Raw genomic sequence first — 24,961 nt, forward strand, 5'->3', positions numbered from 1 at the left:
ATGGCTGTTTTCTGACCCCTGACCTCACTGGACGGCCCGCCATTTTTCCAAATACACCTGTCTGGCTTAGCGGAGAGTGTGGCGTTGTAGAGGGGGTCTCCCTGAACGCGTGCGTATGTCACACGTGCCGCCGCAAATAGCTGTCTCGTGTCCAGCGCCCAATTTGTGAAGTCTATGCACTGAAAATGGCTGTTTTCTGACCCCTGACCTCACTGGACGGCCCGCCATTTTTCCAAATACACCTGTCTGGCTTAGCGGAGAGTGTGGCGTTGTAGAGGGGGTCTCCCTGAACGCGTGCGTATGTCACAAGTGCCGCCACAAATAGCTATCTCGTGTCCAGCGCCCAATTTGTGAAGTCTATGCACTCCAGTGAACAGCATTTATCCATTTAGATACATTTTTTATGTTATTAAAACAGTTAAACACTTTTTTTATTACAAATATACATAATATGTGTTTTCTAGCTTCGTTTAAATGCTTAATTTATAGTTTTAATGTGCAAATGAACCGTTTTTCAATGGTTTTCAATGGTTTCTTTTTACTCTAGAGGGTACTCTTATTCTGAAGACATCGTCAACCGGAAGTCTTATTTTTGCTCCGTTATTTCTGCTCACGGAACACAGCTCTAACGATGATGATGAGCTGTCATCAACAAAACAGCAGCACCCTGGTAGGACGAGGCTGGGAAGTGCAGATATCACACAAAATAAGAAGGATAGCCTCTTGCTAATACGTTCCTTTGGCGTCGTCTTGCGAATGGTTTCATAGGGACTTCTGGACGGTGACTGTCATATCGTAACGCCATAACAACCTGCAGCGTCGCATTTAGACTGCTGCTGGTTGTTGTTGTTGTTGGCTAACGGGCTAACAGGCTAATAAGCAGCCGAGCAAGTGAGAGCTGACTCCCCGTCCACTATAGTGTCAGTAGGACGGGATAGAGTCCACTATAGTGTCAGTAGGACGGGATAGAGTCCACTATAGTGCCTGTAGGACGGGATAGAGTCCACTATTGCCTGTAGGACGGGATAGAGTCCACTATAGTGTCAGTAGGACGGGATAGAGTCCACTATAGTGCTTTTAGGACGGGATAGAGTCCACTACAGTGCCTGTAGGACGGGATATAGTCCACTATAGTGTCAGTAGGACGGGATAGAGTCCACTATAGTGCTTTTAGGACGGGCTAGAGTCCACTATAGTGCCTGTAGGACGGGATAGAGTCCACTATAGTATCATTAGGACGGGAGAGAGAGAGGCAGAGATGTCCTGCTGCCTGGTGGACTTCTGTCGGGTCCAAGAACTCCGAACCGTCCGAGAGTTCTTGTTCCAGAATGACAAGACGGAGCCAGCTGAGGAGAATAAGGACCACACGGCAGGTAACGGGATGAGATCACCAGGTAGAGCATGAACTTAGCCTTAGATCAATTATCTACAAGTAAAAGTCAAGACTCGATAAAAGACATCTACGATAGTCTTGATCTAAGGCTAGCATGAACTGATGTCTGCTGTCTAGTCCTCTGGTTTTCAAACTTTTTCATGTCAAGGACCCCCCATAAGAGAAGATTTCAAGGACCTCCCCCCCAGTTTGATATGCATGAGGCCATGGACCCCCATGGGGGAACATGTATCTGTAGGAGCCTACTCTACACTGTAAAATCAGTGTTAATTTAACTCTGAGGGTGTACAAATGGAACCAAATGGACCATTTGGTTCCATTTCTACACCCTCTGAGTTACAGACACATAAGGTTGGTTCACATTGGTTCCTAACTATCCATCATTTAGCTAGGGACCCCCTGGAACCCGCTCAAGGACCCCTGGGGGTCCCCGGATTTTGAGAACCACTTCACAGAACACAGTCTACTTTAACTCGGAGAGGCTTCAAATGTAGTTTGTAGACTCTCAGACTTTACAAAATGCATAGACAGATGCCTTAACACCGGCTGTTACTTGTGTTAACTTGTGAGCGCGGTTAAACCAGTTAAAGTGGGCACTCTGTCAGTGTCAACTGTCAAGCTTCAAGATGAGCACATGCTTGTTATAAACAATAACATGCAGAAATGTTCAACATGTCATGAACCTCCTAGACATCTAAAACGGTGGTACTTGGACATTTTTATTTCAAGGACTCCCAATTTGATATGTATTTGGCCATATTTGAACCAGGGAACCCCACAACAGAAGATTGGTGGTGTTAAACATTTTCAAGATTTGTCTTTTTCACTTTTTTTTTGTTTCTCAAAAATAGCAGATCTACAAGCTCACAACGCATTGCAGTGTGATGCGTTGTGAGCTTCTAGATTGGCTATTTTCAAGTAGCCAAACTATTATAATAGGGTTGAACTGGTTTTGATGCTGTATTAACTAATATTGCCCCCACTTTGAGAACCCACTGATCTAAAGCATTCAGGTTACACCTCAATCAGTTCTACAGCTGCTGCATGACTGTATGAATTGTGTCACTGCATGTCTAAAGGCATGTCAGATGGGGGATTAGATTCACACGGGCAAGGTGAGTCACGCCTCAGCAATACGCTGCATTTAAACAGTAGGGGAGGGGGTCTGGATGGATAGGGAGGGAGGGTTATGGATGGGGAGAGAAAAGAGTAGGCGAGGGGCGGAGTGGGAGGAGAGATTTGATCTTTGTGTGCGGCGTGTGAGTCATCTCACTGGAGGTGACCTGAAGCAGATAGCTGCACCACCATGCTCAACAGAGAACGGACACACTTACAGAAAAATGCACATGCTGCTGTCACACTAGCACACACATACATACACACTGCTGCAACTTATAGTGCATAATACGAAAAAATGGCAAGGCAACATGTAGACTTTCAGTTTGGTCATTTTCTCTTCCGCCAAAATGGTATTTTGTTTATCCTCCATGCCTTTAGTTCAGCGTTCCGCATCACCTGTGCTCTTTTCCTTTGCATTTGGTATGAGGCAGTTTGTTTATATTTTTTGATGGTTTCATCACCTTTCTTTCACCTGTTTGCTATTTGTTTCACATTAGGTTCTTTCTCCCATCATCACTTACTAAAAGGGTAGTAAACAAGTCATTTTGGTCTCAGCTTGGGAGCCAGGTTGAGTGGACCCACTGTAAATGTGGGGCTGGAAAGTGGAAACATATTTTAGATATTTTTAGATATCGACATTGTGTTGAACTGTCACAGGAAATCTTTGGCCGTAGTAAATGCAATGGTGGGATCAATCAACATGACCTTTTAGAGAGTTACCATTATACAATTTGGATTAGATTGCAGTATATTTTCTTCCCTCATTTACCCAGCAGAGAATGAGCTGTCTTGGGACACTTCTGACTGGGAATCATCGTGGGATAATCCCGAAGACAAAGATGACACCACCGCTACCACCAACAGCACGGTCCGTTTTTTTTTATTTGAATTTAATTATTTTATTTTATTAGATTCCTTCTTCATTCAGTATCGTACACTCTTTGCTATATTGCCCCCCAATTAGTCCATATGATGATATCTACTGTAAATTCCATGTTCCTCCAACCATGATTTAACCAAAACGATCCACTCACCTCATGGAATTGGAAAGACACTGTAGCCTACCCCCCCCCCCCCTCTCTCTGTCTCCACCTCCTTATTGATCTGTCCATTTTTCTCTCTCTAGTGATTAAATCATTAAAAAACTTGTGGCGGCAGCAGGGCAAGCAGGAAATTATCTATTTTGTCTGCAGCACCCTCTGCAGCAGATGAACTCTGACATAGCGTCCTCAACCATGTTTTAGTGCATTGCAAAGTGCTGAGTACGCTCTCTGTGTTACAGATCCATGTCCATTTGGTTCTCAAGTATCAATCATTTAGCTGGGTACCCACTGTAACCCCTTCAGGGACCCCTGAGGTTCCCCCAGACCCCATGTTGAGAACTGCTGTCCTAGTTGTCAACCTCTCTGCTCTCTCTCTCCAGGTGGAGGAGGACGGCGCAGGGCAGAGCGCCCCCTGGATGCAAGACTGTGTGGTCTCCCTGTCGCCCTGTTCTGACATGCTGGTGGTGGCGCGAGAACACAGGGCTGTCTTCCTCTCAGGTATGGACACGCACACCCACTCATGTGTAATTAAGACGTTGTATGACTGCGTCAAAATCGCAAAAAAAAACAACACAAATAAATGTGTCATACAGTGCTGTTTATTTTACCTTACAGCCAAGTGGCGCACAGATGACAGTGGCAGAGAGCAGATGACCCTGGCTGTGTCCTGGAGTGGAACGCTCCCCACCGAGGAGGGGTAAGAGAAACCACGAGAAGAGGCAGAGAGGAGAGGAGTGATGCGGGCAAGAGGATGAAAATTAACAAAAAATGATAAAAGAGAAAGGGCCATATTTTCGCCAGTGACTTACCCATTATCCCTAAACTTCTTTGGCATTTTTTTTTTACTATTTTTACAAACATTTTCAAATGGTTCAAAAAGCCAATCTACAAGCTCACAACTTGTCGATGTAGATCGGCTAGTTGGAACTATTTGAAAACGTGTTTTAAAATAGTAAAAAAAAAAGGCAAAGAAGTTTAGGGATAATGGGTAAGGCACAGGCGAAAATAGGGCTCAAAGAATCTTCTCTGGGGTACCAGGGTGGAATGGTTCAGTAAATGAAATATGAGAATGACGGAGAGAGCGGCTGAGGTTTAGTGTCCTTGAGACACCCGATTGAGCTCTGAACTTAACACCAACATCACTTCTTGTTGCGTTTGTGTGTGTGTGTGTGTGTGTGTGTGTGTGTGTGTGTGTGTGTGTGTGTGTGTGTGTGTGTTCTCATCAGAGAGTGTGTGAGCAGTGTCATCTGTATACCTCTGGCGAGCCAGAAGAGGTAAGCTACAGTATTTGTCATTTACTTTTTTTAATTATGTATTCTTATGACATCAGATGTTGACAGATGTGTGTGTGTGTGTGTGTAGGAGTTCAACAGGGCGGCCAGACTGGACATGCGTTGTTGTGGGTTTCTCTTCTGGCTATGTGCGTTTCTATACAGAGGTCAGTTTACAGTACAGTCAATTTCTTAAAACTTTCTGTGGCAAAATGATTTCCTCTGTTCTGTATATTGTTCATGACTAAGGAAAATGTGCCACTTAAACATGAGCAGGTTATACATCCGATTTAAAATTTCAATCAAAATGATGGTTAGTAATTTATTTAAAATAGTCTGAATTGTGAGTGCATATCCTTGACATTTTAAACATGCACATGAAACTGGGATTTATTTTATATACTGCTGATATTTGTTATGCATTTTTATGTGTTCCTTCTCTCTATTCTTTTTCTCTCTTTGCTATATTCCTTTTACGGTAATGTTGAGATCTCACAGACTTCAGATTTCAACCTGCTCTTTTACTTTTGTAACTGTCTGATGTGACAATACACAAAATATGATTTTGATTGATTGGTTGATTGGTTTGTTGCATCTTGTCATCTTTAGAACGGGGTTCTGCTATTGGCCCAGCTGTTGAATGAAGACCCTGTGTTGCGTCTCAAGTGTCGCACGTACGAAATCCCCCGCCATCCTGGAGTCACTGAGCAGGTAAAACGCACAGACATGCACGCACGCACGCACGCACGCGCGCGCGTATGGACACACAGAGAAATGCATTAAGAGGTGCACTACATGCGTTGGTTTCATTATTAGTGTGTTCATTTGTTCTCTTCCTCTTTGTTCTTCAGCATGAGGAGCTGAGTATCCTCTACCCTGCTGCTTTGGTCACCGTCGACGGCTTTAGCCTCTTTCAGTCGCTACGGGCCTGCCGGAACCAGGTGGCGAGAGGTACGACTGCAACTGTGTGTGCAGTCTGTGCACACATCAGCATGTGTTTGCAGATGTGCTATTTTTAGCATTTTTGAAAAATTGTGAAAAGAGAAGAAAATGACCTATTCTTCCAGGAGTTTTCTCTCAGCATTCAGTAATCAGTATTGGACAAACAAATGGGCGAGCGGCATGCTGTGTCAGTCGTTGTTGCAGTTAATTGATCGTGCCGCTGCTTGCCACATGACTTCATGTATTTCATGGCGGTTAGCCAACAATGATCCATTAGTGTGATATAATCTGTGACCTACTTGTGAAAAGGGATAAATATTGTCTCTCTCAATTCCTATTGATCAACACTAACTTTCAATTTCCACCTTCATCTTTCCCTCCCTTCCACCTCTCCCATCTATCCACCTCCTCCTCCTCCTGCCGTTCTCTCTTATCCACCCAGCGGCCGCGGCGGGCAGCGATGTGATCCAACCCCCTCCCCTGGCCTATAAGAAGTGGGGTCTGCAAGACATGGACACCATTGTAGACCACAGCAGCGTGGGTGAGAGGGACACGCATGTCCGCTGGACATTCACTCTACTGTAAACCACATTTTGAAACCAAGACTTTTCAATTATCTTTCAAAGATCGCAGGTCCACAAGCTCACAACCTGTTGCATTGCATTTTGTAACGTGTTGTGAGCCTGTAGAGCAGCTATTTTCCAATATCCAGAGTATAAATTAGGGCTTAAGTGGTTAAACCACAGCAGGGTGTTTAAAGACAGACAGGTAGACAAATGGGGGGATGAATAGATCATTCCACCTTTAGTATGGTAAGAAGTAAGAAAGGTGGGATGTTGTTGAGCAGAGGACATGGGTGGATGTCCTGGTAGTCTGGGTGTAACAAAGTGAAAGACAAAGTAATAAAGCCTTGCCGAGCCATGTGGCCCATGCCGCAGGAGCCTATCTCCTCTTTCTGTAACGTGAGGCGACGTGTACAAGTGCACCCCCCTGCCATGATGTACACCCCCTGGATGTGACGCTAGTATGTTGCAAAAATCCAACCCTTGATGCTGAGGGTAATCGAACCCCGACCTCCCAATCTCAGGGCGGACACTCTAACCTCAAGGCCACTGAGCCATGTTAAAAGAAATGAAGCAATCAGAAGCACAGCTATTGAGCAGTGGTCACTGGTCAGAACAAATCGACTAGGCGTCACTCATGTCTAACTTGTGGTTTCCCGCTTACCTTGCCTCTCTGTAAACCTTCCACTCTTTCTTTTACCCTCCATTCTTCCTGTCTCTCATTTCTCCACCTCCTCCCTCCTCTCTCTTTCCGGCCCCATGCTACTAGGCATCATGACACTGTGTGTATTTGACCAGATGAAGAATGCCTCTATCCTGGGGGGGTTCCACGCCTCGGTCAAGGGCAGCCCCCCCGCCATGAGCCAGTACATCACAGTGGGAGGAGGACCTTACACAGGCTTCTATTACGCCATTGAGGTAGCTACTGTGTGTGTGTGTGTGTGTGTGTGTGTGTGTGTGTGTGTGTGTGTGTGTGTGTGTGTGTGTGTGTGTGTGTGTGTGTGTGTGTGTGTGTGTGTGTGTGTGTGTGTGTGTGTGTGTGTGTGTGTGTGTGTGTGTGTGTGAGAGAGAGATTTTCTGATTACCACATAATGGTATTTATAAGACTTTGACTTGACTGGTGGCATTGTTTTCCCTGTTTACAGTATGTTATCTCACATGGTACATGGGTCACGGTGTGTCAGAGATAGGCTAAGATATGTGAAAATGTTGATCTCTTTAATTATGAGGGAGTTGCACATGTTGTATGTTTATACATGCAACATGTGCCACATGGCCACAGAGAATACTCAGTATTTATTGGCTGGAGGGTGTGCATTATATTTGGTGTAGAGGGAATTACTAGTGGATCTAGTATAGAGCCATGGGAGAACCCGTTCGGCGGAATATATAGGGTTTAAGTGGTTGAGCTGACAGGCATAGCTGCATCAACAAAAAGCTAGCAAAGCAGTTATGTGTTGATAATTGTGATAGAAGACCCGGCTATAGTCAGCTGACTGACTGATTTCTAGGTTGTTGCTATGGCTTCTTCCAGTTACTGGAATAATAAAGTAACGTTTATTCCGAAGTTGATGAAGGTAGATGCCAACACAACGTTTCATTTAAAGGCACATTGCCCCCCATAATGTTAATAAAAATGCCGTATTAAATTGTTGGTAAGTGGACTTGGTATATAAGCAGGATCATCCACTGTTTACATGGGGAAAGTATTCATAATGGAGTGCATTATGTTTTCATAACTGCACGGCTTGTCATTTACATTTATATACATACATGTTAATATAATGTGTATAAATGTTATTTACATTTATATATATATAAATAAGACATTATACAAGATATTGTCTCTGTCCTGTGGAAACCTCATATGTCCAAAAATGTTACTCTTCAGGATTCAAATTCAAAAATAGCAAAAGTAGCAGATCTACAAGCTCAAAACACGTCGCATATTACAGTATATTAGCTGCCTCAACTGTTGCTAAGTAAACAATTATCAAAAACTGGTTTGAACCGACTATTCATTTGAAGATAAACTGGCTTATTTTGTTTACTTGAGCGTTCTACTGCCAGAATGAACGGTGCCAGAGCTGACACTGGATAACTGGTCCAAAGCTTTGGATGTACATGTAGTTCAGTTACTTAATTCATTTTCATTTTTACTAGGTTGTGACCTCCTTCGTAGCGTTAATCTAGGAAAAAACACAAAAACATAGAGAATGGAGATGAGAGTTTTCGCCCAACCGCAACGATATAATGCATTATAATACTAAATCCATTGCATATGTATTATCTCTTTCTCTCCCCAGGGAAGTTCCCAACCCCTGCTGTCCCATGTTGCTCTTGCTGTGGCCAGCAAACTCACGTCAGCCCTGTTTAGTGCTGCCAGGTCTGTATTTGTGTGTCTATGTGCTCTATTCCTGTGAGTTCACAGTACATCGTCGCTGTCGGGCAGAAACCTCTTATCTCCATATTCTGACCTTTTCTGTTTTTCCTTAATTTAATGCTCATACTACAGCGTCACACAAAAGTAACAGATCCACAAGCTCAAAATGTAGATCTGCTACTATTGAATTTGAATCCTGAAAAGTAACAGTTTTGGACATATGAGGTTCCCAACCGACAGAGACAATATACTCAAGTAAATACACAAGTATTCAAAACTACAAATTATGAAGTACATTTTCAGAAATTGAAGTACGCTATGACGTGTTGTGGTCTTTTAGATAGACTATATTTGAAATGGAGTATAAGTGGATAATTCATAATATATTTTTGTAAGGCTGGCTCCCAAGAGAGTCCCTTCCAAGAAATGTAGTGTAGTCAATATTTCTGTTTGAAATGTAGTAGAGTGAAAGTCAGCAGCTTACAAGAAAAGTACAGTATTCAAGTAAATTCTACTTTGTTACTCTCCACCACTGCATTATTGCTGCTACGGCACCAGCCAACAAAACGGTTAAATCAATACTGAATTAGAGCCTCTTGTCCCCTGGCAGTGTCTCCATCCATACCAGTGTATAGTGATTCCTCTCTCCACTGTTTCCTTTTTATATCTCACTTTTCATTTCATTACCACTCTGACATAGTGTATTTTCATTTCTCTGCTTTTTATATTGATGTCTCGCTCTCTGTTTCCCTCTCCCTGTCTCTCAGATTATTTAAAGCTAGATTAATTAAGGGTTTAGCAGCATTAAAGTGATTTCGGCAACAATTTACACATTCGGCAAATGTGTCACCGTTCAACAGAAGGGGGGGGGGGGGGGGGGGTTAGTCTTACTCAAAGTGAAAGTGATGCGTGCCCACAGAGAGTGAATGGGTCATGTCTACTTGGTACCCACAATGAAAGAGCATGAGGATGTGTGCCTTGAGGAGTCTGTCCTCTCTTGGTAGAAGGCAGCTGGCTAGTGGCTACACTGTGTCATTGTGGCATCATAGACTTTCTTCCTGTGCCTATTACTCAAAGTGAAAGAGTGATGCGTGTTTGTATGCACACAAATCGACTGTCAACATTGTGGGTCTATCTTTTCCATGCCTACGCACCATTCTTACCATTTTCACCCCTAACACGCTTGCATCATGGCTGGTATACAGTAAAAGGAAGAAAGGAAAAAGAATAATTCTTCACCCACATGTCAAAAACAGACAATGGTGTATTTTATTTTCCTTTAATTTGCATTGAACTCTCACACTTGTATGTTTGTGTCTCAGTGGGTGGTTAGGTTGGAAGCACAAGAGTGAAGAGGAACCAGCTCAGAAACAGAAGCCCAAAGTGGAGCCAGCTACACCCCTAGGAGTCAGGTAACCAATCACTTTACCTTATAAACATACTTTATGTTGTTCTTAACACATCGGGTGCCAGAGGTTTATTAAAATATTATACGTTCAGTGCCTGCATTTCTTCCATCCACTTACGTTATACGTTTCGTGCTGTAGAAACCCCGACGCGGAAGTGCATGTAAACAGAGCGTGCGTGCGAGACGGCAGAGGGTCCCGACTAACGCCTGGAACAATAATATTTCCAACACGATCCTCCATTGCAGAGTGATCGCCGATCGAAAACGGCTCGCTTCCACCACGTTAAAAAGAAATGGAGCAATGAATAAAGCACCTTTTGGAACATGCTTAGACCTCTATGTCAAAACCCACTTGTTCAGAAAGCAGGACGGTTGGTAATCAAGAGAATGTTGTGGTTTCTTGCGACAAAGTCTTCATTTAACGATTCTCTTCGGCAGGTTTGGTCTCCCGGACTCTCGTCGCCACGGGGAGTCCATCTGTCTGTCCCCCTGCAACACGCTGGCCGGTGTGACAGATGACTTTGGCCGAGTCACACTGCTGGACGTGGCCAGAGGCATCGCCATCCGCATGTGGAAGGGTGAGGGGAAAGGAACATGTTACGATATCCAGTAGGGGAGAAACTATCAGTCAAAATGCACTACTTACAACTTCACCAATATGAGAATGCTTTATTGTTCTATATTATAAAATTAAAAGTTATGTTTTGTTTGCTGGGTAATCATATTAAGCATTTCAAGAGATGTACCATCATTATTTTAATAATGTATTATAATTGTTTACAATTTTACAGTTTGTCATAATTGCAGATTAAAGGTAGGGTAAGTGATATTTTTTGGTTAAAACAAAAAGTATTTTGTTAAAAGGTTAAAGCACTATATTCTGAGTGTTTGTTCAGTAACAGGAGTCAAAATCTCAGCCAATCAGGAGAAAGTACCAATTTTAAGCTTCATTTTTATAGTGTTCCAGTTCCAATTTTGCCTGCTCATTTCTTAGTGTCATCACTTCCAATTTCACTTGTTTAATCTGTATCCTGATTGAGTTCTCTATCCTGATTGGATAAAATTGGAAATGAAACTGAAACTGAAACGAAAATGCATTTTCTGTTTTATAAAGAGCTGGAGAGACAAGGAGACTCCTTTTACCGAACAAACACTCTATAGCAATGAGTACTATCAGAATATAGAGCTATTTAACACTTATTTTAACCAAAGAAAATCACTTACCCTACCTTTAATTGAAAAATGAATCAACAGAATCATCTTTTGAGAACATAATCATTAGTTGCAGCCCTAAATATTCAGTACATGACATTTCTAGTATTTGAGGTGCGTCCAATGAGGAGGTCATAAACATATTTGCCTTCTCTAGGTTACCGTGATGCCCAGCTGGGCTGGGTGCAGGTGTCTGAAAGGCGAGGCGAGCGGGAGTCGTCCCCCTCAGCACCCCTCCCCCGACGCCATGCCCAGTTCCTTGTTATCTACGCGCCCCGCAGGGGGATCCTGGAGGTGTGGGGCACGCAGCAGGGTCCCCGGGTGGGGGCTTTCACCGTGGGCAAACACTGCAGGTGTGCACTCATTCTCAAGTCTCGGGTTCAAACTGAGTTATAGATTTTAATGAGTGATAGGAAAACTGAGTTTCAAGTTTGAAAATATTATTATCAATCATATTATCTTATATTATTAATTCTATTGTTTTATATAGAAAATAATTAACTTCCATCATTATCTTCCATTTCTCTGTTACTTCCCATTTTAAATAAAACATGGAGGTTTTCTAGAGCAGTGGTTCCCAAACCTTTTAGCTCAAGACCCAAAAAAAGATATTAGACGTTTGCCCGGGACACAAACTAGAGAAAATAACAGATCTACAAGCTCACAACGCGTTGCTTCGTGCCGCGTTGTCAGCTTGTAGATCTGCTATTTTCACTACTTCTTAAACTTTTTTATTTTATTTTTTTAATTTGATTTATGCAATACTTTTGAAAAATGTTGAAATTGTTTTCAATTGATGAATTTCTTTGATCTTTAAACTTTTGAAAATCTTTTGAAAACAGTGTTCTAGAGACAAATCAAATTTCAAAAACTGGCCCATAAATATTGAGATAAAACTTTTAGGTCGTATCTCCCAGCTCTGGTTCAAACAACAAAGAACTTCCCGTTTTTTTTCTTCTAGAATGTACACCAAAATAGCAACAGCATATCCTTTATCACTTTGTTCTTCCAGATTGCTGTATGCCGGCTACCGTCTGATGGGGGTGAACAGTGTGACCAGTCAGGGCTGGCAGCTCCATACCCAGCAGGTGTGTCTGCTGGACCCCACCACCGGAGCTCTGAGGACCATCACCGTGCCCTTCCACCTGGCCCTCAGGTTGACACTTCTACTTGTTTAACCACATTAACCCTGGTGTTCCTATTTTGGGAACAATTTTACTTTTTTATTGCAAAAATATCAGATCTACAAGCTCACAAGGCATCGCAATGTGTTGTGAGCTTGTAGATCGTACGACGAGATATATAATATAGTTAACATAAGTGATTAACTAGGGCAGCTGTTTGACATACAGTTATCTGCCTCCTCAGCCTCGTATCTTTTTTTGTCCTGCCTTTGCTGAGCATGTCCTAGCTCTTTCTTTCAAACAGTTACTTACACTGGTACCTTACATTCAGTTGCAACTGAATGTAAGGTACCAATGTAAGTAAGTTGATGAAGAGCCTTGCTCAGTGGCACAATGACAGCATCACATCATTTAACTTCAGTACCCAGATTTTCTCAGCCTATGGATTTGATTTGTGAACCTTTGTCACAAGCCCACTGCACTTGATGAGAACGATGAAACCGCTGGATGGGGGGCGGGGCAATGGGCTCACATAATGCATTCTCTGGCTGCGCATCAATGAGGAATGAGGAAATCTTATAAATTATTTTGTAGGATTTTTTTGTCCCTTTAAATATATGTATGGCATGCATGCATCTATGCACAGAATAGGCAAACCTAATGTTTGACCTATCTGATCTAGTGACAAGAAGAGTGAGCGAGCCAAAGACATGCACCTTCTGAAGAGACTGGCCACCTTACTGAGGAGCAGAGAGGTGGAGCCCGGTAAGACATGGAGTCAGGGATGAGGCTAGATGGAGGTATTAGAAATGTCTCACTGAACTGACTGTCTTTGCTCCTCCTCTCTTCAGACATTTTGGAGAGTGAAGCCAAGAGTGTGCTGCTAGAAATCAAACACCCTGCCATTAAGAAGCAGGTGAGGAGGACACACACACACACACACACACACAGACACAGACACAGACACACACACACACACACACACACACACACACACACACACACACACACACACACACACACACACACACACACACTAGGGCATTCACGAATAGTGATTTTTAGTATTCGAATTATTCGACCTATAAGTATTCGAATATTCGATTAATCGATTTGATTATAAAAAATAAAATAATAAAAAAATAAAAAATAAAAAAAATAAAACGTTTTTTTTAATTTATTTTTTTTAATGACATTGATGACTGGACTCAAGGAATGCGAGTTGACGTCACACCAGAGCTCACAGCTGCGTGTCTGCTGCAGAAAAGCCACTAAAAAAAAAAAAATCTAAAAAAAAACAAAAAAAAAAACGTTTTTTTCTTTTTTTTATCGAATAATCGAATAGTGGTTTGATAGTCGAATAGTCGGTTTGATAGTCGAATATTCGAATATTCGATTATTCTGTTAATGCCCTAACACACACACACACACACACACACACACACACACACACACACACACACACACACACACACACACACACACACACGACCAGGAGAATGACATGTACATGCTTCAATATGTTTCATTTTGTTTACCTTTAGGCATTGGAGTCTCTGCTGTCCAATAAGAATGCTCCCATCTCCTGCCTGACCAGTGTCACGCGCGCCTTAAACAACAGTCTCAAGGAACGAGGTGAAGTGTAGTAGCTCTCTTGTGTGTACACTTTTTGCAACCAGCTCAGTGGCTCTGTGGTTGGAGTGTCCTCTCTGAGATTGGGACAACAGGGGTTCAATCCCCAGCCATATAAAAGACTATAAATTCCTGCGACATATTAGCGTCATGTCCAGGAGATGTAGTTGTACATCAAGCTGCCTCACACTAAGAAAACATGAGCTAGACTCCTGACCTATGGGCCACATGGCTCAGGAACCGTTGGTTCCCGAGCCTGGTCTTATTTACTTAGATGTTTGCAGTGACAGTTACTGAAAGGTGGGGTGAATCATGGATGTATTTCAATACATTGTATGTATTGAGAGGACTTTCTTAGCATCAAGAAAGTATCAAAGTAACAAAGTATAAAGTTGCAATGCTCTCTGCCTTCCCAAGGTTTCAGTCAAATGAAGAGCTCACAATCATGTTTACTACAGTATATCTGTGTACAGCTCTGGTCTGAAATTTTCATATGCTTGCTAATGTTTGTCTGTACTGTGTGTTGGTTTTCTGTCCATTGTAGATCCTGAAGCTGTGGATGAAGCATTGCTTCAACTCTGCTCCTCTCAACTCAAATTGCTTCAGCTTTATTCAGACATCCAACAGCTGCAATCTGCCACAGACAAAGAGCCATGCCCTGACACTGTGAGGCCACACACACACACACACGCGCACACACACACGCACATTTGTGTGACGTGGTTATTCGTTGTACACTGGCTGGAGCACACAGAGGCATCCTCTTCTTTGGTGCAAGGACAGATAGATCGAAAGAGGGAGAGAGAGGGAGTTGTTGTTGATCCTCTTGGATTAAGCTGTTAGTGAAGTCTTCCACACTGTTTAATTCTTATCTAATATCTCTCCTGTTTTTTGGCTTCTTTAAATTATTAGACCTGATCAAGAGCCTTATCATCGTCACATACTGACCATTCTTTGTCTTGGTTCCACGCTAGGTGGAGTCCTTGGAGGGCCTCGAGGTGGAGTTGTCTCGCTTGGCTCCCACCCTGGAGCGCTATGCCCAGCTCACCATGCGGCCCAGTGTCTCCTTTGCTCAGGATTCCCCCGACCTTCCGCTGCCCGCTCGCACCTTCCTCTCTCAGCTGGAGTGCACCGAGGCGGGGGAGGTGAACGTTGTCCGGGGGTCTGACACAGACTGGAACCAGCTAGGTACATACGCACACATACACAGTACGCTAATAGTATTAGTACTTTAAGCTAATTTTGTCAACATGATGCTAATACAAAATGTGCCTTAACTCATTGAGTGCCACAATCCGTCAAATCCGTCACGTGGCCTGACGCCCAGAGCGCCACGATCCGTCAAATCCGTCATAAAAAAAATTTCAAAAAAAAAAAAAAAATCAAAATAAAAGTTTTTTTTTTTTTTTTTTTTTTTTTTGGGAAAAACATGTTCAGAACCCAAGATATGATGATTTGAAGATTTGCTGCTCCATCCACTCCTTGTTTAACCTATAACTTAAAAAGGCTGTATCTCGCTTCCTAAGCACTTTTTTTTTACAATGAATTTTGGCTGTGGCACTCAGAACCAAAATTCCATTAACATGAATAAATAAGTTTGGCACTGAATGAGTTAATAAAAAAAATGTGTTCATATGTGCAACCTATGATTCATGCTTTTTTTCATCCACAAACCCAACTAATTCTGGGAAATATAAATATTTGTATCGCTCTTGACTTTACAATCATACATCCTCCGTCACACTTATACTGTTGAGCGTATACGTGGCTGAGAATGTGTACTTGTGTCCTGTGCAGGGAGCTTCCTTTTATGGGGATGTCTGTGTGGAGAGAGCCCGATCCACAGGGTGTGTGACACACTACAGCAGGCAGGAATCAGTCCACAGCAGCTACTGGTAAGTCAAAGAGAGATGGAAGGGATACATCAGTGGTTCTCAAACTTGTTAATTTCATGGACCTGGTACCATGACCTGGTACCACCCAAATTTAGAACAAACATGGGAAAGTTCTCATTCTGCTGCTATGCCACCTAAATGTGGAATGCCCTGACACCATCCATTAAATGGTGTGTAGTACTGGTTTCTTTCAAAATTGGCCTGAAAAACATCTATCAGGAGACCAAAAGGGGAGGTAAATGTAAATCTCCCATCTCTTTTGTACATATAGTGTTTGTAGTTGTTGATGACGTGTATTATTTATATTTCTGACTAACTTATTCGATCAATCAGAAAAAAAGAAACATGCATGTTTAACTCTTTGAAGGCCGCTGACTCGATAACGCGTCAATTGCTAGTTTGTTCAGTGTGCCGTCGATGCGTTAGACGCGTTGGATGCGCGTTCATTGTTTAATCTCTGATCGCGCTATAATGTTTATTTTTCACCATCATTTTGGCTTCCTGCTTCCTTGAGACTCACCCGGAACCGGATCCAGAACGGAGATTTCACTTCCGGTTCAACTTTTTTTCCCTCGGTCATTTTCGGCCAGAATAGGGAAAAACTAACGGATACCCCCCCATCTATTTTCTTTGGTCCGGGTGACGATCAGTCATCGTATTAGTGTATCACATCGTTTTAACGGCGATCATGGATCGTCGAAGACGTCACATCCGGTTCATGACGTAATGACTGTTTGTGTCATAGAGGGGGGGGCTGTCATCTACTGCTCTCTACTGGTAGAATTGTGCTATGAGTTTGAAATTGCAGTTAGAGAATTTATTTGAATGGAAAATGACAAAATACAAAAATTAAAAAACACGCAAATCGCTGGCACTGGGGGAGTACTTTATGAAAATACTCTGGCAGTCAAAGAGTTAATATGAATTGGGCCATGGACACCAATAACTCTTGAGAGTGCACAATGGGAATTATAGAACCATAATAATAAGGGTCCATTTGGTTCTTAACTATCAGTAAATTAGCTGGGGAGTGGGGACCCCCTGGAACCGCCTCAAGGACCCCTAGATGGATGAATAGATGGAGGGGAGAAGTGATGAGCCTGGGTTGAGAGGAGTGACCGTGATAATGTGGCCAGTACAGAGAGTTGGAGACTGAAGAATAGAATGTATAAATGAAGTGGTTAACCCTGATATTTTATGTGTATAAATTCACCCGTTGTCAAGTCCCGGCTGTGGTCCCGCGGCTCCGCCCCTCTTGCACAACGATTAGTTGCTGTTGCTAGGTTCATTCTCTCTCCATCCACTACCCTTGAAATACTTTTTTTTGTGTCTTTTTTGTGCTTTTGTTTTTTATTTTAGTATTGATATTTTATTTATTCAATTCTTATTTTAAATTTAGAACAAGGAACATCTCGGGTGCAGTATAGTGACTGATCTAAGTATTTTCTCTTATGTTTAGCTCGGAAAGAGCCTGTTGGTTGGTCGGTCCAATCAGAAAGTTGTGACAATGGGTGAATTAATGAATCAGTTGTTCAGTCCAGGACAATAAGAGGCCTCCGTGTTTGTTGTCTTCTCTCCTTGTGTGAAGTCTCTGTTGCTGAGCGTGTGGCTACACAGGGAGAGAGATGTACTAAAGAAGCCAGAGATGGCTGCTAGAAACCTGCATGCTCTGCTCACCGCCCTTAGCAACATGAAAGGTGAGTGTGGAAATGTCTTACAATGCTTGTTTCTGGCTCCCCTCATTGATCCAGTTGAGTGTCGTTTTCCTCTTCTTACAATCTCAGGTGATAACTGTTGGAGAGAATTTGTTTATCCTTTTCTGTTCGTCTCAAAGTTCACTGTCGAAGGCAAGTCAGCATGTCCGCACTTGAAAATGTAACTAATGCATCTGTTCGGGTGAGACATAGATAGATAGATAGATAGATAGATAGGTAGATAGATAGATAGATAGATAGATAGATAGATAGATAGATAGATAGATAGATAGATAGATTGATTGATTTTTATTATGTCCTGCACCACAGGATGCCCAGCCCGCACAGGCTTATAAGACACTCACACAATGTACATACACCAAGATACACCACAAACAGAATACATAAACATTTTGATTGTCCATGCTGTGGGTTACGGGTACATCGTCCTCCACCGCAACTGCCATGAAACTGCCAATAAACTTCCTTATTGAACAGCCAATTTAACATAACATTCAGACATCCAAAACAAATCTGGATTCTTATCCTGCATTTTTTCAAATAAAGAATTTCGTACATCATTGTACAGTGGACAGTGAAAAACAAAATGACCCTCATCCTCCACAACTCCCAGATCACAAAGAACACACAATCACTTGTCCTCAGGAATGCCAGTATATCTACCCACCTCAACTGCCAGAGGTAATGCACCAGATCTTAACTGGGCACAGAGAGACCTCTGCCCTCTCTTTAGATTGAATGCAACATAAGGTTCAGTGATATAATTCTCTTTATATTGAACATAATTTCTTAACTTTGTTTTTTTCCAAATGTCCACCCTCCATTGCTCCTGATGTAACATTGATAATTTATGTTTGACCGTATTTGTGTTACAATGAAGGTTGTTCATAAAATATAAATTTAAATCAGAAAGTGAAAATATTGAAGAGACCTCTCTTATCCATGGATTATTACATCTTCTATTCCAATTGAATATACTTTTCATAAGCCTCTCTTCTGGCAGTTGGGTAAGGCGGTTCCACAGTATAATCATTTCACATCTCTGCCTTGTGAGGCAGCTTTCCCAACCTGTGTCACCTTCAATGGCCAACTTAGTGGTATACTTGTGCACCCCGAGAAAACACCTTAAAGCTCTACTCTGAATATTTTTACATTCGGTGGCCTCCTCAAAGCCCCATACACCTGTTGCATAAAATAAAATGGAAGAAACCATAGAGTCAAAAAGCTTGGTAAATGTAGCAAAACCTAAATCAGGGCACAGTTTCACTTATGTAATATGGCACCTAATGCTCTACCTGCTGAGTCAGCCAATAATTTCCTGAGACCAGAGACAGTAATTGAGCTGAGGTTTTGTCAAAATGTTATGACTCCCACAACATTGAAACCAACTGTTAAACTGTGATCTTATCTATAGTGTCTGTGTTTATTCATTCATCTTAGTAGCTGGAGTGCCAATATGCTTTTATGTTTGTAGTTACAAAGTAACGGTGCTGGTTTTTGATGTTTCTTTGTGCATGGAAAACATACCCCAAACCTTCAATTCAGTGAGCTCTGCATTTCATATCCATATTTCTGTATGGGAAATGGCTAGTTGTCAGAGCACAAAAAAACAACAAGAAAACAAAGTCATTACATTTGAGCCTGTACTGAATCCAAACCTGCCTCTTCCTCTTATTCTTCTGCTGTCCACAGGTGCGGTAGAGGCTTCGTGGGACCCCCAGTCTCTCTCTCCCTGGTGGCAGCAGGTGCGCTGTGCCTGTGTTCAATCCCACAGCGCGGCCGCCGCGTTGCTAGCTGCACTGGTGGCTCACCGCGCTGCTAAAACTAACATCACCAGCCTGGGAGACAGCAAGGTAGACAAGGGGGACACATACACAGTACACACAGTCAAATTATCTTTGTTAATGTATCCGTTAGTAACTCAAAGAACGTACAAATGTAACCAGATGGACCCGTATTTGTACACTCTGAGTTATATTAACACTCAATATTATATTTTTACAGACTGGCATGTTGTGGTCTGTATCATCCCAAGGCACTACATACACCAGACACATATTAGTACGGTCCGCTGTATAATACACTTGACCACCTGTTTCTTTATGGGGGGGTTTCACTGTGTTTGTGTGTGTACTTGTATCACTATAATTTTTGAGGGCCACAACTATAGTAGAATTTGGGAAGTAAACATTGTGAGGAAAATGTTCCTAGTCCCCACAAAAGAATGGTTGTTTTATGGTTAAAAAGAGATTAGGAAAATATTCAGTTTGGGGTTAGGATTAGACATTTAGAGGTTAGGTTTAGGGTTAGAGTTGTCCCTATTTTATACATAAATTGTGCGCCGATGTCCTCATGTCCTCTCAAGAATAGTAATACGTTTGTGCGTGTGTGTGTGTGTGTGCAGCTGCAAGCAGAGTGGGAGGCTGTGTCTCTGGAACTGGAGCAGTGGGCTGTGTGTGTTCGTCAGCTGGAGGACATGCTGGCTCTGCAGACCCTGCTGTGGGTGCCTCCTCCACATGGAACGGCATCGGGCAGCACACCGCCTCAGTACTCTGTGAAAACCCTGCTGGAGGGAGGACGTGGTAACACTTGCTTTGTACTTCATTCAGTCCGTGCAACGTGTTGGGAGCTAGGAAAGCTGCTGTTTTTGGGGAACGACGTTGTTACGACGACACACGCTTTATTTTTCTTTCTTTCTTGTCCTTGGCTTTCCTCTATGATTCCGCCCCCGCCCTTTCCATTTTGCATTTAACCCATTAAGACCTGAGGCCGATTCTACAAATGCTTTCAAAATCAGTAGTTCTCAAACTTTTTCGTGCCATGGACCCCCGAAATGATATGTATTTGGCCCATCTAAAAGTGCATTGTGCCAGGGAACCCCAGAAGAGAAGATTTGAGAAAAATGATTTAAAGATGTATTATTTTAGCACTTTCAAGATAAAAGAATAGCAGATATACAAGCTCGCAGCGCGGCACAACGTTTTTTAATAGCCAACGCTAAAATCTAAAATAACACCGATGCTTGTTAAACTCTTTCAAACATTCTGTCAGGCTTCTGTTCCTCGGAAGACATCGCCCTGTTTTTATAATGTGTCCGTGTGTGTGTGTGTGTGTGTGTGTGTGTGTGTGTGTGTGTGTGTGTGTGTGTGTGTGTGTGTGTGTGTTTGTGTGATGCAGGCGGCATAGCGGACAGCGTGTCAAAGTGGGTGTTCAGGCAGGACTTGGCCCCGGCGCGGCTGGGGGGCATCCTCCAGAGGAGAGGAGAGAAGCAAGGAGACCACAGCTCAGGGCAGACGGAAGGAGGAGAGGAGGCCAAAGACACAGAGTCCAACAGGACAGCAGGTCTGTGCTTGATTAGATCAATCACATACATACAGAACATCACACAGGCTGTTGTGTTTTTTTTAATGTATATGATTCAATGTTTATTACGTTTTCAATTTAACACAAAAAAGTAGAAGATAAACAAAAGGCAGTTGTGTTTTTAATCGCTTAAACCCTATATCGTTGTTGTCGGGCAGAAACCTCCTATCTCCATATTTTAATATATTAATATTTTTCGTAAATGAATACCGCTTGGGATGTTGACTGTATACTGTATGGCTTCTCATTACTTTTAAATGCAATGACACAAGCATTGTACTACCGGTAGGCAGCGGTTCCGGTTGGAGATACAAAGGAGAATCTTTGTGTCTCCTACCAGAACCGCTGCCGGTCATCACATTATTGGCTGTAATGCGACAAAAAAAAACAAATACCCATGAATTCAAGTCTCCATGGGGTGATTCATCGATAGAAAAAATAGTCATTTTGGAGGTAAACTATCCCTTTAAGTCAATTCACACCATCCACGGTTATCTTCCAGAGTTGCTGGTGACCGTGTGCCAGCGCTTCCCAGACTCACTCTCTTCTGACCTCCTGTACGCCCACTGCTGCTGGGAATACGTGGTTCAGTGGAACAAAGACCCCGAGGTACAGTACACACAGAGACGCACATAACATGCCCCCCACTGAGCACACTGTTTTATACACGCACACATGTCACCTAATCACAGGTCAGAGTTCCAGTAGCCTCTGGCACTCTGGTAGGAGTTATCTGTCTTGCTTAATAAGGACACATTTGACTCTTCTGGTGATCAAACCTTCGCTCTCTGTTGTTCATTTGTCCCTAATTTATCTCTCTTCCTGTATTTCTCTTCCCAGGAGGGTCGATATCTGTGTTGGGCTGTAGACCACCTGAAGCTGGTTTCAAGTCCACACATCCAACTAGGTGAGTAGCTAGTTGGTAGCTAGTGTTCAGATACCATTATGAATGCTGCAGCAATTCTGTTACTGTATGTGACCACCTATTCATTGCAACGCAGTGGACTGCAATATTAGATTGTCTGACATGTTGTATGGACATGTACATGTTCAATCACATCAATCACATTGCACTCTAATATATATATTTTTTTTTAAAGATTTTTCTTTTTGGCTTTTATGCCTTTATTTATTGTAGATAGACAGTAGACTGACAGGAAATGGGGAGAGAGATGGGGAGTAACACGCAGCAAAGGTCGTCTCGATCGGGACTCAAACCCGCGACACGCTGTCAGGCTGGCATTGCAGCCTCGGGTGCCTGGACCGCCACATTGCGGCCCAGGCCACATTGCACTCTAATAAGGGGTGTCTTGTTTTTTACAAATACAATCAGTAAATTGTGACAGGGGGGGAAACGATTGACAGCTTGAGTTTATGTCTGTATAATTAATACCATATGGAAGTGACAGAATATTTGTGTGTGATTCTCTTGACAGGTATATCTTCAATGATGTGGAGCACCTTCATTGTCAAACGTTTCTCAGCGGCAGCCTTCCTCATGGAAAAGGTATATTCACACGTATACTCCTGTACTGTAAATATATGTAAAGTATTTTAAAATTTGACGATAAAGTGGGGAACTAGAATCTCTCGTCCTAATCTGAAATATTTCTTTTGTAGGTGGGGAAGGCTCCCAAAGATCGTTTATGTCGAAGGGTAAGGGTCTATTAAAGAAATTTTTGACCTTGAACATTCTGCATACCACCTTGATCAGATGACATAACTAGATGTTGGGTTGTGTATCTATCACAGCAGGAGCTTGAATGCAGACCTTTCTTTCACGATTGACAGTAGATTGTTCCTGTGGTTTTTGACCTTATTACACACACCACCACGACCACATTTCATTGTGGTGTCGTTTACAATGTGATGTTAGGTTACCATGTTTTGTACTTGTTGCACTGAGTGGATTAGGAACGCATCAATGAAACATGGCAAACATTTCCATTCAACTTACATAACGTCTGTCGGGTGGAAACCTCATACTTCCAAAACGGTTAACTTTTCCAGATTCCAATAAAAAAAATAGCAAAAGTCGCAGATCTACAAGCTCAAAACGTGTCGCTTTGCGTCGCATTTTGAACTTGTAGATCTGCTACTTTTGATGCTTTTGTGTGACGTTTTAGTATGATCAAGTAGGGCGTTAATTTACGAAAAAACACGAAAAGTTAAAATATGGAGGTAAAAGGTTTCTGCCCAACAGCAACGATAAGCGTGTGATAACCTTTGACAGCTACTCTACACAGTTGGCTGCAGTTGGCCATCGCAGCAACAGACAACAGATACATTTGTTTTAAGATATATTTGCTGTATTATTTGCTGGCTGTAATAAGTGTGCAGATGTCGGAGTAAAACATACCTATATTTGTCATGTCATGGTGTGATGTAATGCCTAATAGCATATTTTCCATCTACAACTCAAACGCTTTCAGAATATATGTGAATACATATGTATAGGTTCAACATTCCTGAATTGGGCCTTAAATATATTTCCTAAAACATTACGTTTAGCATAGTACATCTTTTCAACTGCAAAAGCCCCTACAGTAAATCACTTAATATATTATAACTAATTTGTCAGATGTTGTCATTTGAAGTGATGTGTTGAATAAAAAGTAAAAACAAAGACGGGCAGTCAGTGCTGCTGTCAATGTGGACCCCAAACGTTGGGTGCTTTTCCCGTAGCCATCCTGTCAAGAGCTGTGTCAATCAACTAGACAGAGCATAAAACCATGTCTCCACTGCAATTTGTTATCTTGGTGTTGAGGCTACCTGCTCTGATAAAATGGGCCACAAGGCATGGTAAATTAATGTTTCAGTTTTTTATAGATAAACGAAAGTGCCAATTGTAAGCTTTCAAATGATGTGTCATACATGGGATATATGAAAATAGTAGACAAAGATAACACATTTGAATATTGTTAAACTTCAAATCAAGAAGCTGAGAAAAAGCCCGTCAGAGTTCTCACACCTCACAGCCACTAACACAGAGCGTAGTTCAAGGAGAAATTATATTGAGAGGATTCTTTAACATTTAAACGTGTGTAATATGAAAACTGAAAAACTCATTAAATGTTTTGCCTACTTGCAGCACATTGTATCAGACCTCGTCACATTTGTTAAAATGTTTATATGCCTGATTGGGCTCTTAAGGAAGAACATAGAAGGCATTGAGTTTTGAGTTTTGTCTTGCCATTCCATCTGTGCAGGACGTGGGAATGGGAGACAAAGCCATGACGTCCTTCTTGGGCTCCTGTGGCCAGCTGCTGCAGATCCTCATGGAGGTGACTGGAGTATTGGTTTACAATCACTGCCCTTTATCTTTTATAAATCACTATGTAAGTAAACAGACCGCAGAGGGAAGCATGGCGAATGAGCAGCGAACAGCATCAGTAGACCACAGCATGAGCCCTGAATGAACCCCGTTGGCTCCAGCACTATCCACACTGAACAGCAATTCTTTATTTCTTTTCATTTTGAATAATAAACCCAACAATCAAAAACTACAGCTGATGGGATTGACCCCTGAAAGATTAAATCGTAGCTGTCGGCCAGAAACCTCTTATCTCCATATTTTAACTTTTTGTGTTTTTTCCCAAATTAACACCCTACATGATCATACTACAGCGTCACACAAAAGCATCACAAGTAGCAGATCTGCAACCGCGTTTCAAGCTTGTCGATCTGCTACTTTAGCTATTTTTTAAATATGAGGTTTCCACCCGACAGAGACGAAATACAATATTATTTATTTTTACACTTGCGAGTTGCGATCCATAAAGTGAACGCTGTTACTTACTAGCCATGGGTTTGGAATGGAAGAGAACAATTTCAACTAGCAGCGTACCACAACACACGGCTCTTGTGGCTTCTGAGAGCTATAGTCAGATATTGCATG

The 24,961-nt window shown here is 42.3% G+C and overlaps 1 protein-coding gene across 5 annotated transcripts in view; it reads left to right on the forward strand.

Annotated features, from left to right (window-relative positions):
• The first annotated feature begins 647 nt into the window (after positions 1-647).
• Positions 648-24,961, forward strand: part of rab3gap2 (RAB3 GTPase activating protein subunit 2 (non-catalytic)) — a 38,627-nt gene continuing 14,313 nt past the window's right edge. Inside the window, exons 1-30 of one of the 5 annotated variants that reach the window (XM_084045752.1) lie at positions 648-1,394; positions 3,289-3,380; positions 3,936-4,053; positions 4,171-4,252; positions 4,782-4,829; positions 4,918-4,993; positions 5,436-5,537; positions 5,678-5,777; positions 6,211-6,309; positions 7,101-7,249; positions 8,638-8,717; positions 10,037-10,126; positions 10,561-10,700; positions 11,492-11,687; positions 12,347-12,490; positions 13,141-13,223; positions 13,310-13,374; positions 14,003-14,093; positions 14,635-14,756; positions 15,065-15,278; positions 15,888-15,985; positions 17,574-17,682; positions 19,393-19,553; positions 20,105-20,282; positions 20,878-21,042; positions 21,566-21,672; positions 21,904-21,970; positions 22,500-22,570; positions 22,684-22,719; positions 24,273-24,401. In XM_084045752.1, coding sequence (XP_083901878.1) covers positions 1,259-1,394; positions 3,289-3,380; positions 3,936-4,053; positions 4,171-4,252; positions 4,782-4,829; positions 4,918-4,993; positions 5,436-5,537; positions 5,678-5,777; positions 6,211-6,309; positions 7,101-7,249; positions 8,638-8,717; positions 10,037-10,126; positions 10,561-10,700; positions 11,492-11,687; positions 12,347-12,490; positions 13,141-13,223; positions 13,310-13,374; positions 14,003-14,093; positions 14,635-14,756; positions 15,065-15,278; positions 15,888-15,985; positions 17,574-17,682; positions 19,393-19,553; positions 20,105-20,282; positions 20,878-21,042; positions 21,566-21,672; positions 21,904-21,970; positions 22,500-22,570; positions 22,684-22,719; positions 24,273-24,401 — 3,348 coding nt within the window. In that variant the 5' untranslated portion in view covers positions 648-1,258. Of the gene's footprint in view, positions 1,395-3,285; positions 3,381-3,935; positions 4,054-4,170; positions 4,253-4,781; positions 4,830-4,917; positions 4,994-5,435; positions 5,538-5,677; positions 5,778-6,210; positions 6,310-7,100; positions 7,250-8,637; positions 8,718-10,036; positions 10,127-10,560; positions 10,701-11,491; positions 11,688-12,346; positions 12,491-13,140; positions 13,224-13,309; positions 13,375-14,002; positions 14,094-14,634; positions 14,757-15,064; positions 15,279-15,887; positions 15,986-17,573; positions 17,683-19,392; positions 19,554-20,104; positions 20,283-20,877; positions 21,043-21,565; positions 21,673-21,903; positions 21,971-22,499; positions 22,571-22,683; positions 22,720-24,272; positions 24,402-24,961 lie in introns of all 5 variants that reach the window. The other 4 variants (XM_084045755.1, XM_084045753.1, XM_084045754.1 and 1 more) reach the window with 4 other exon arrangements.

Source organism: Gymnoscopelus microlampas, assembly GCF_963454915.1.
Source record: "Gymnoscopelus microlampas genome assembly, chromosome: 20".
In the NCBI taxonomy this organism is placed as follows: Eukaryota; Metazoa; Chordata; class Actinopteri; order Myctophiformes; family Myctophidae; genus Gymnoscopelus; species Gymnoscopelus microlampas.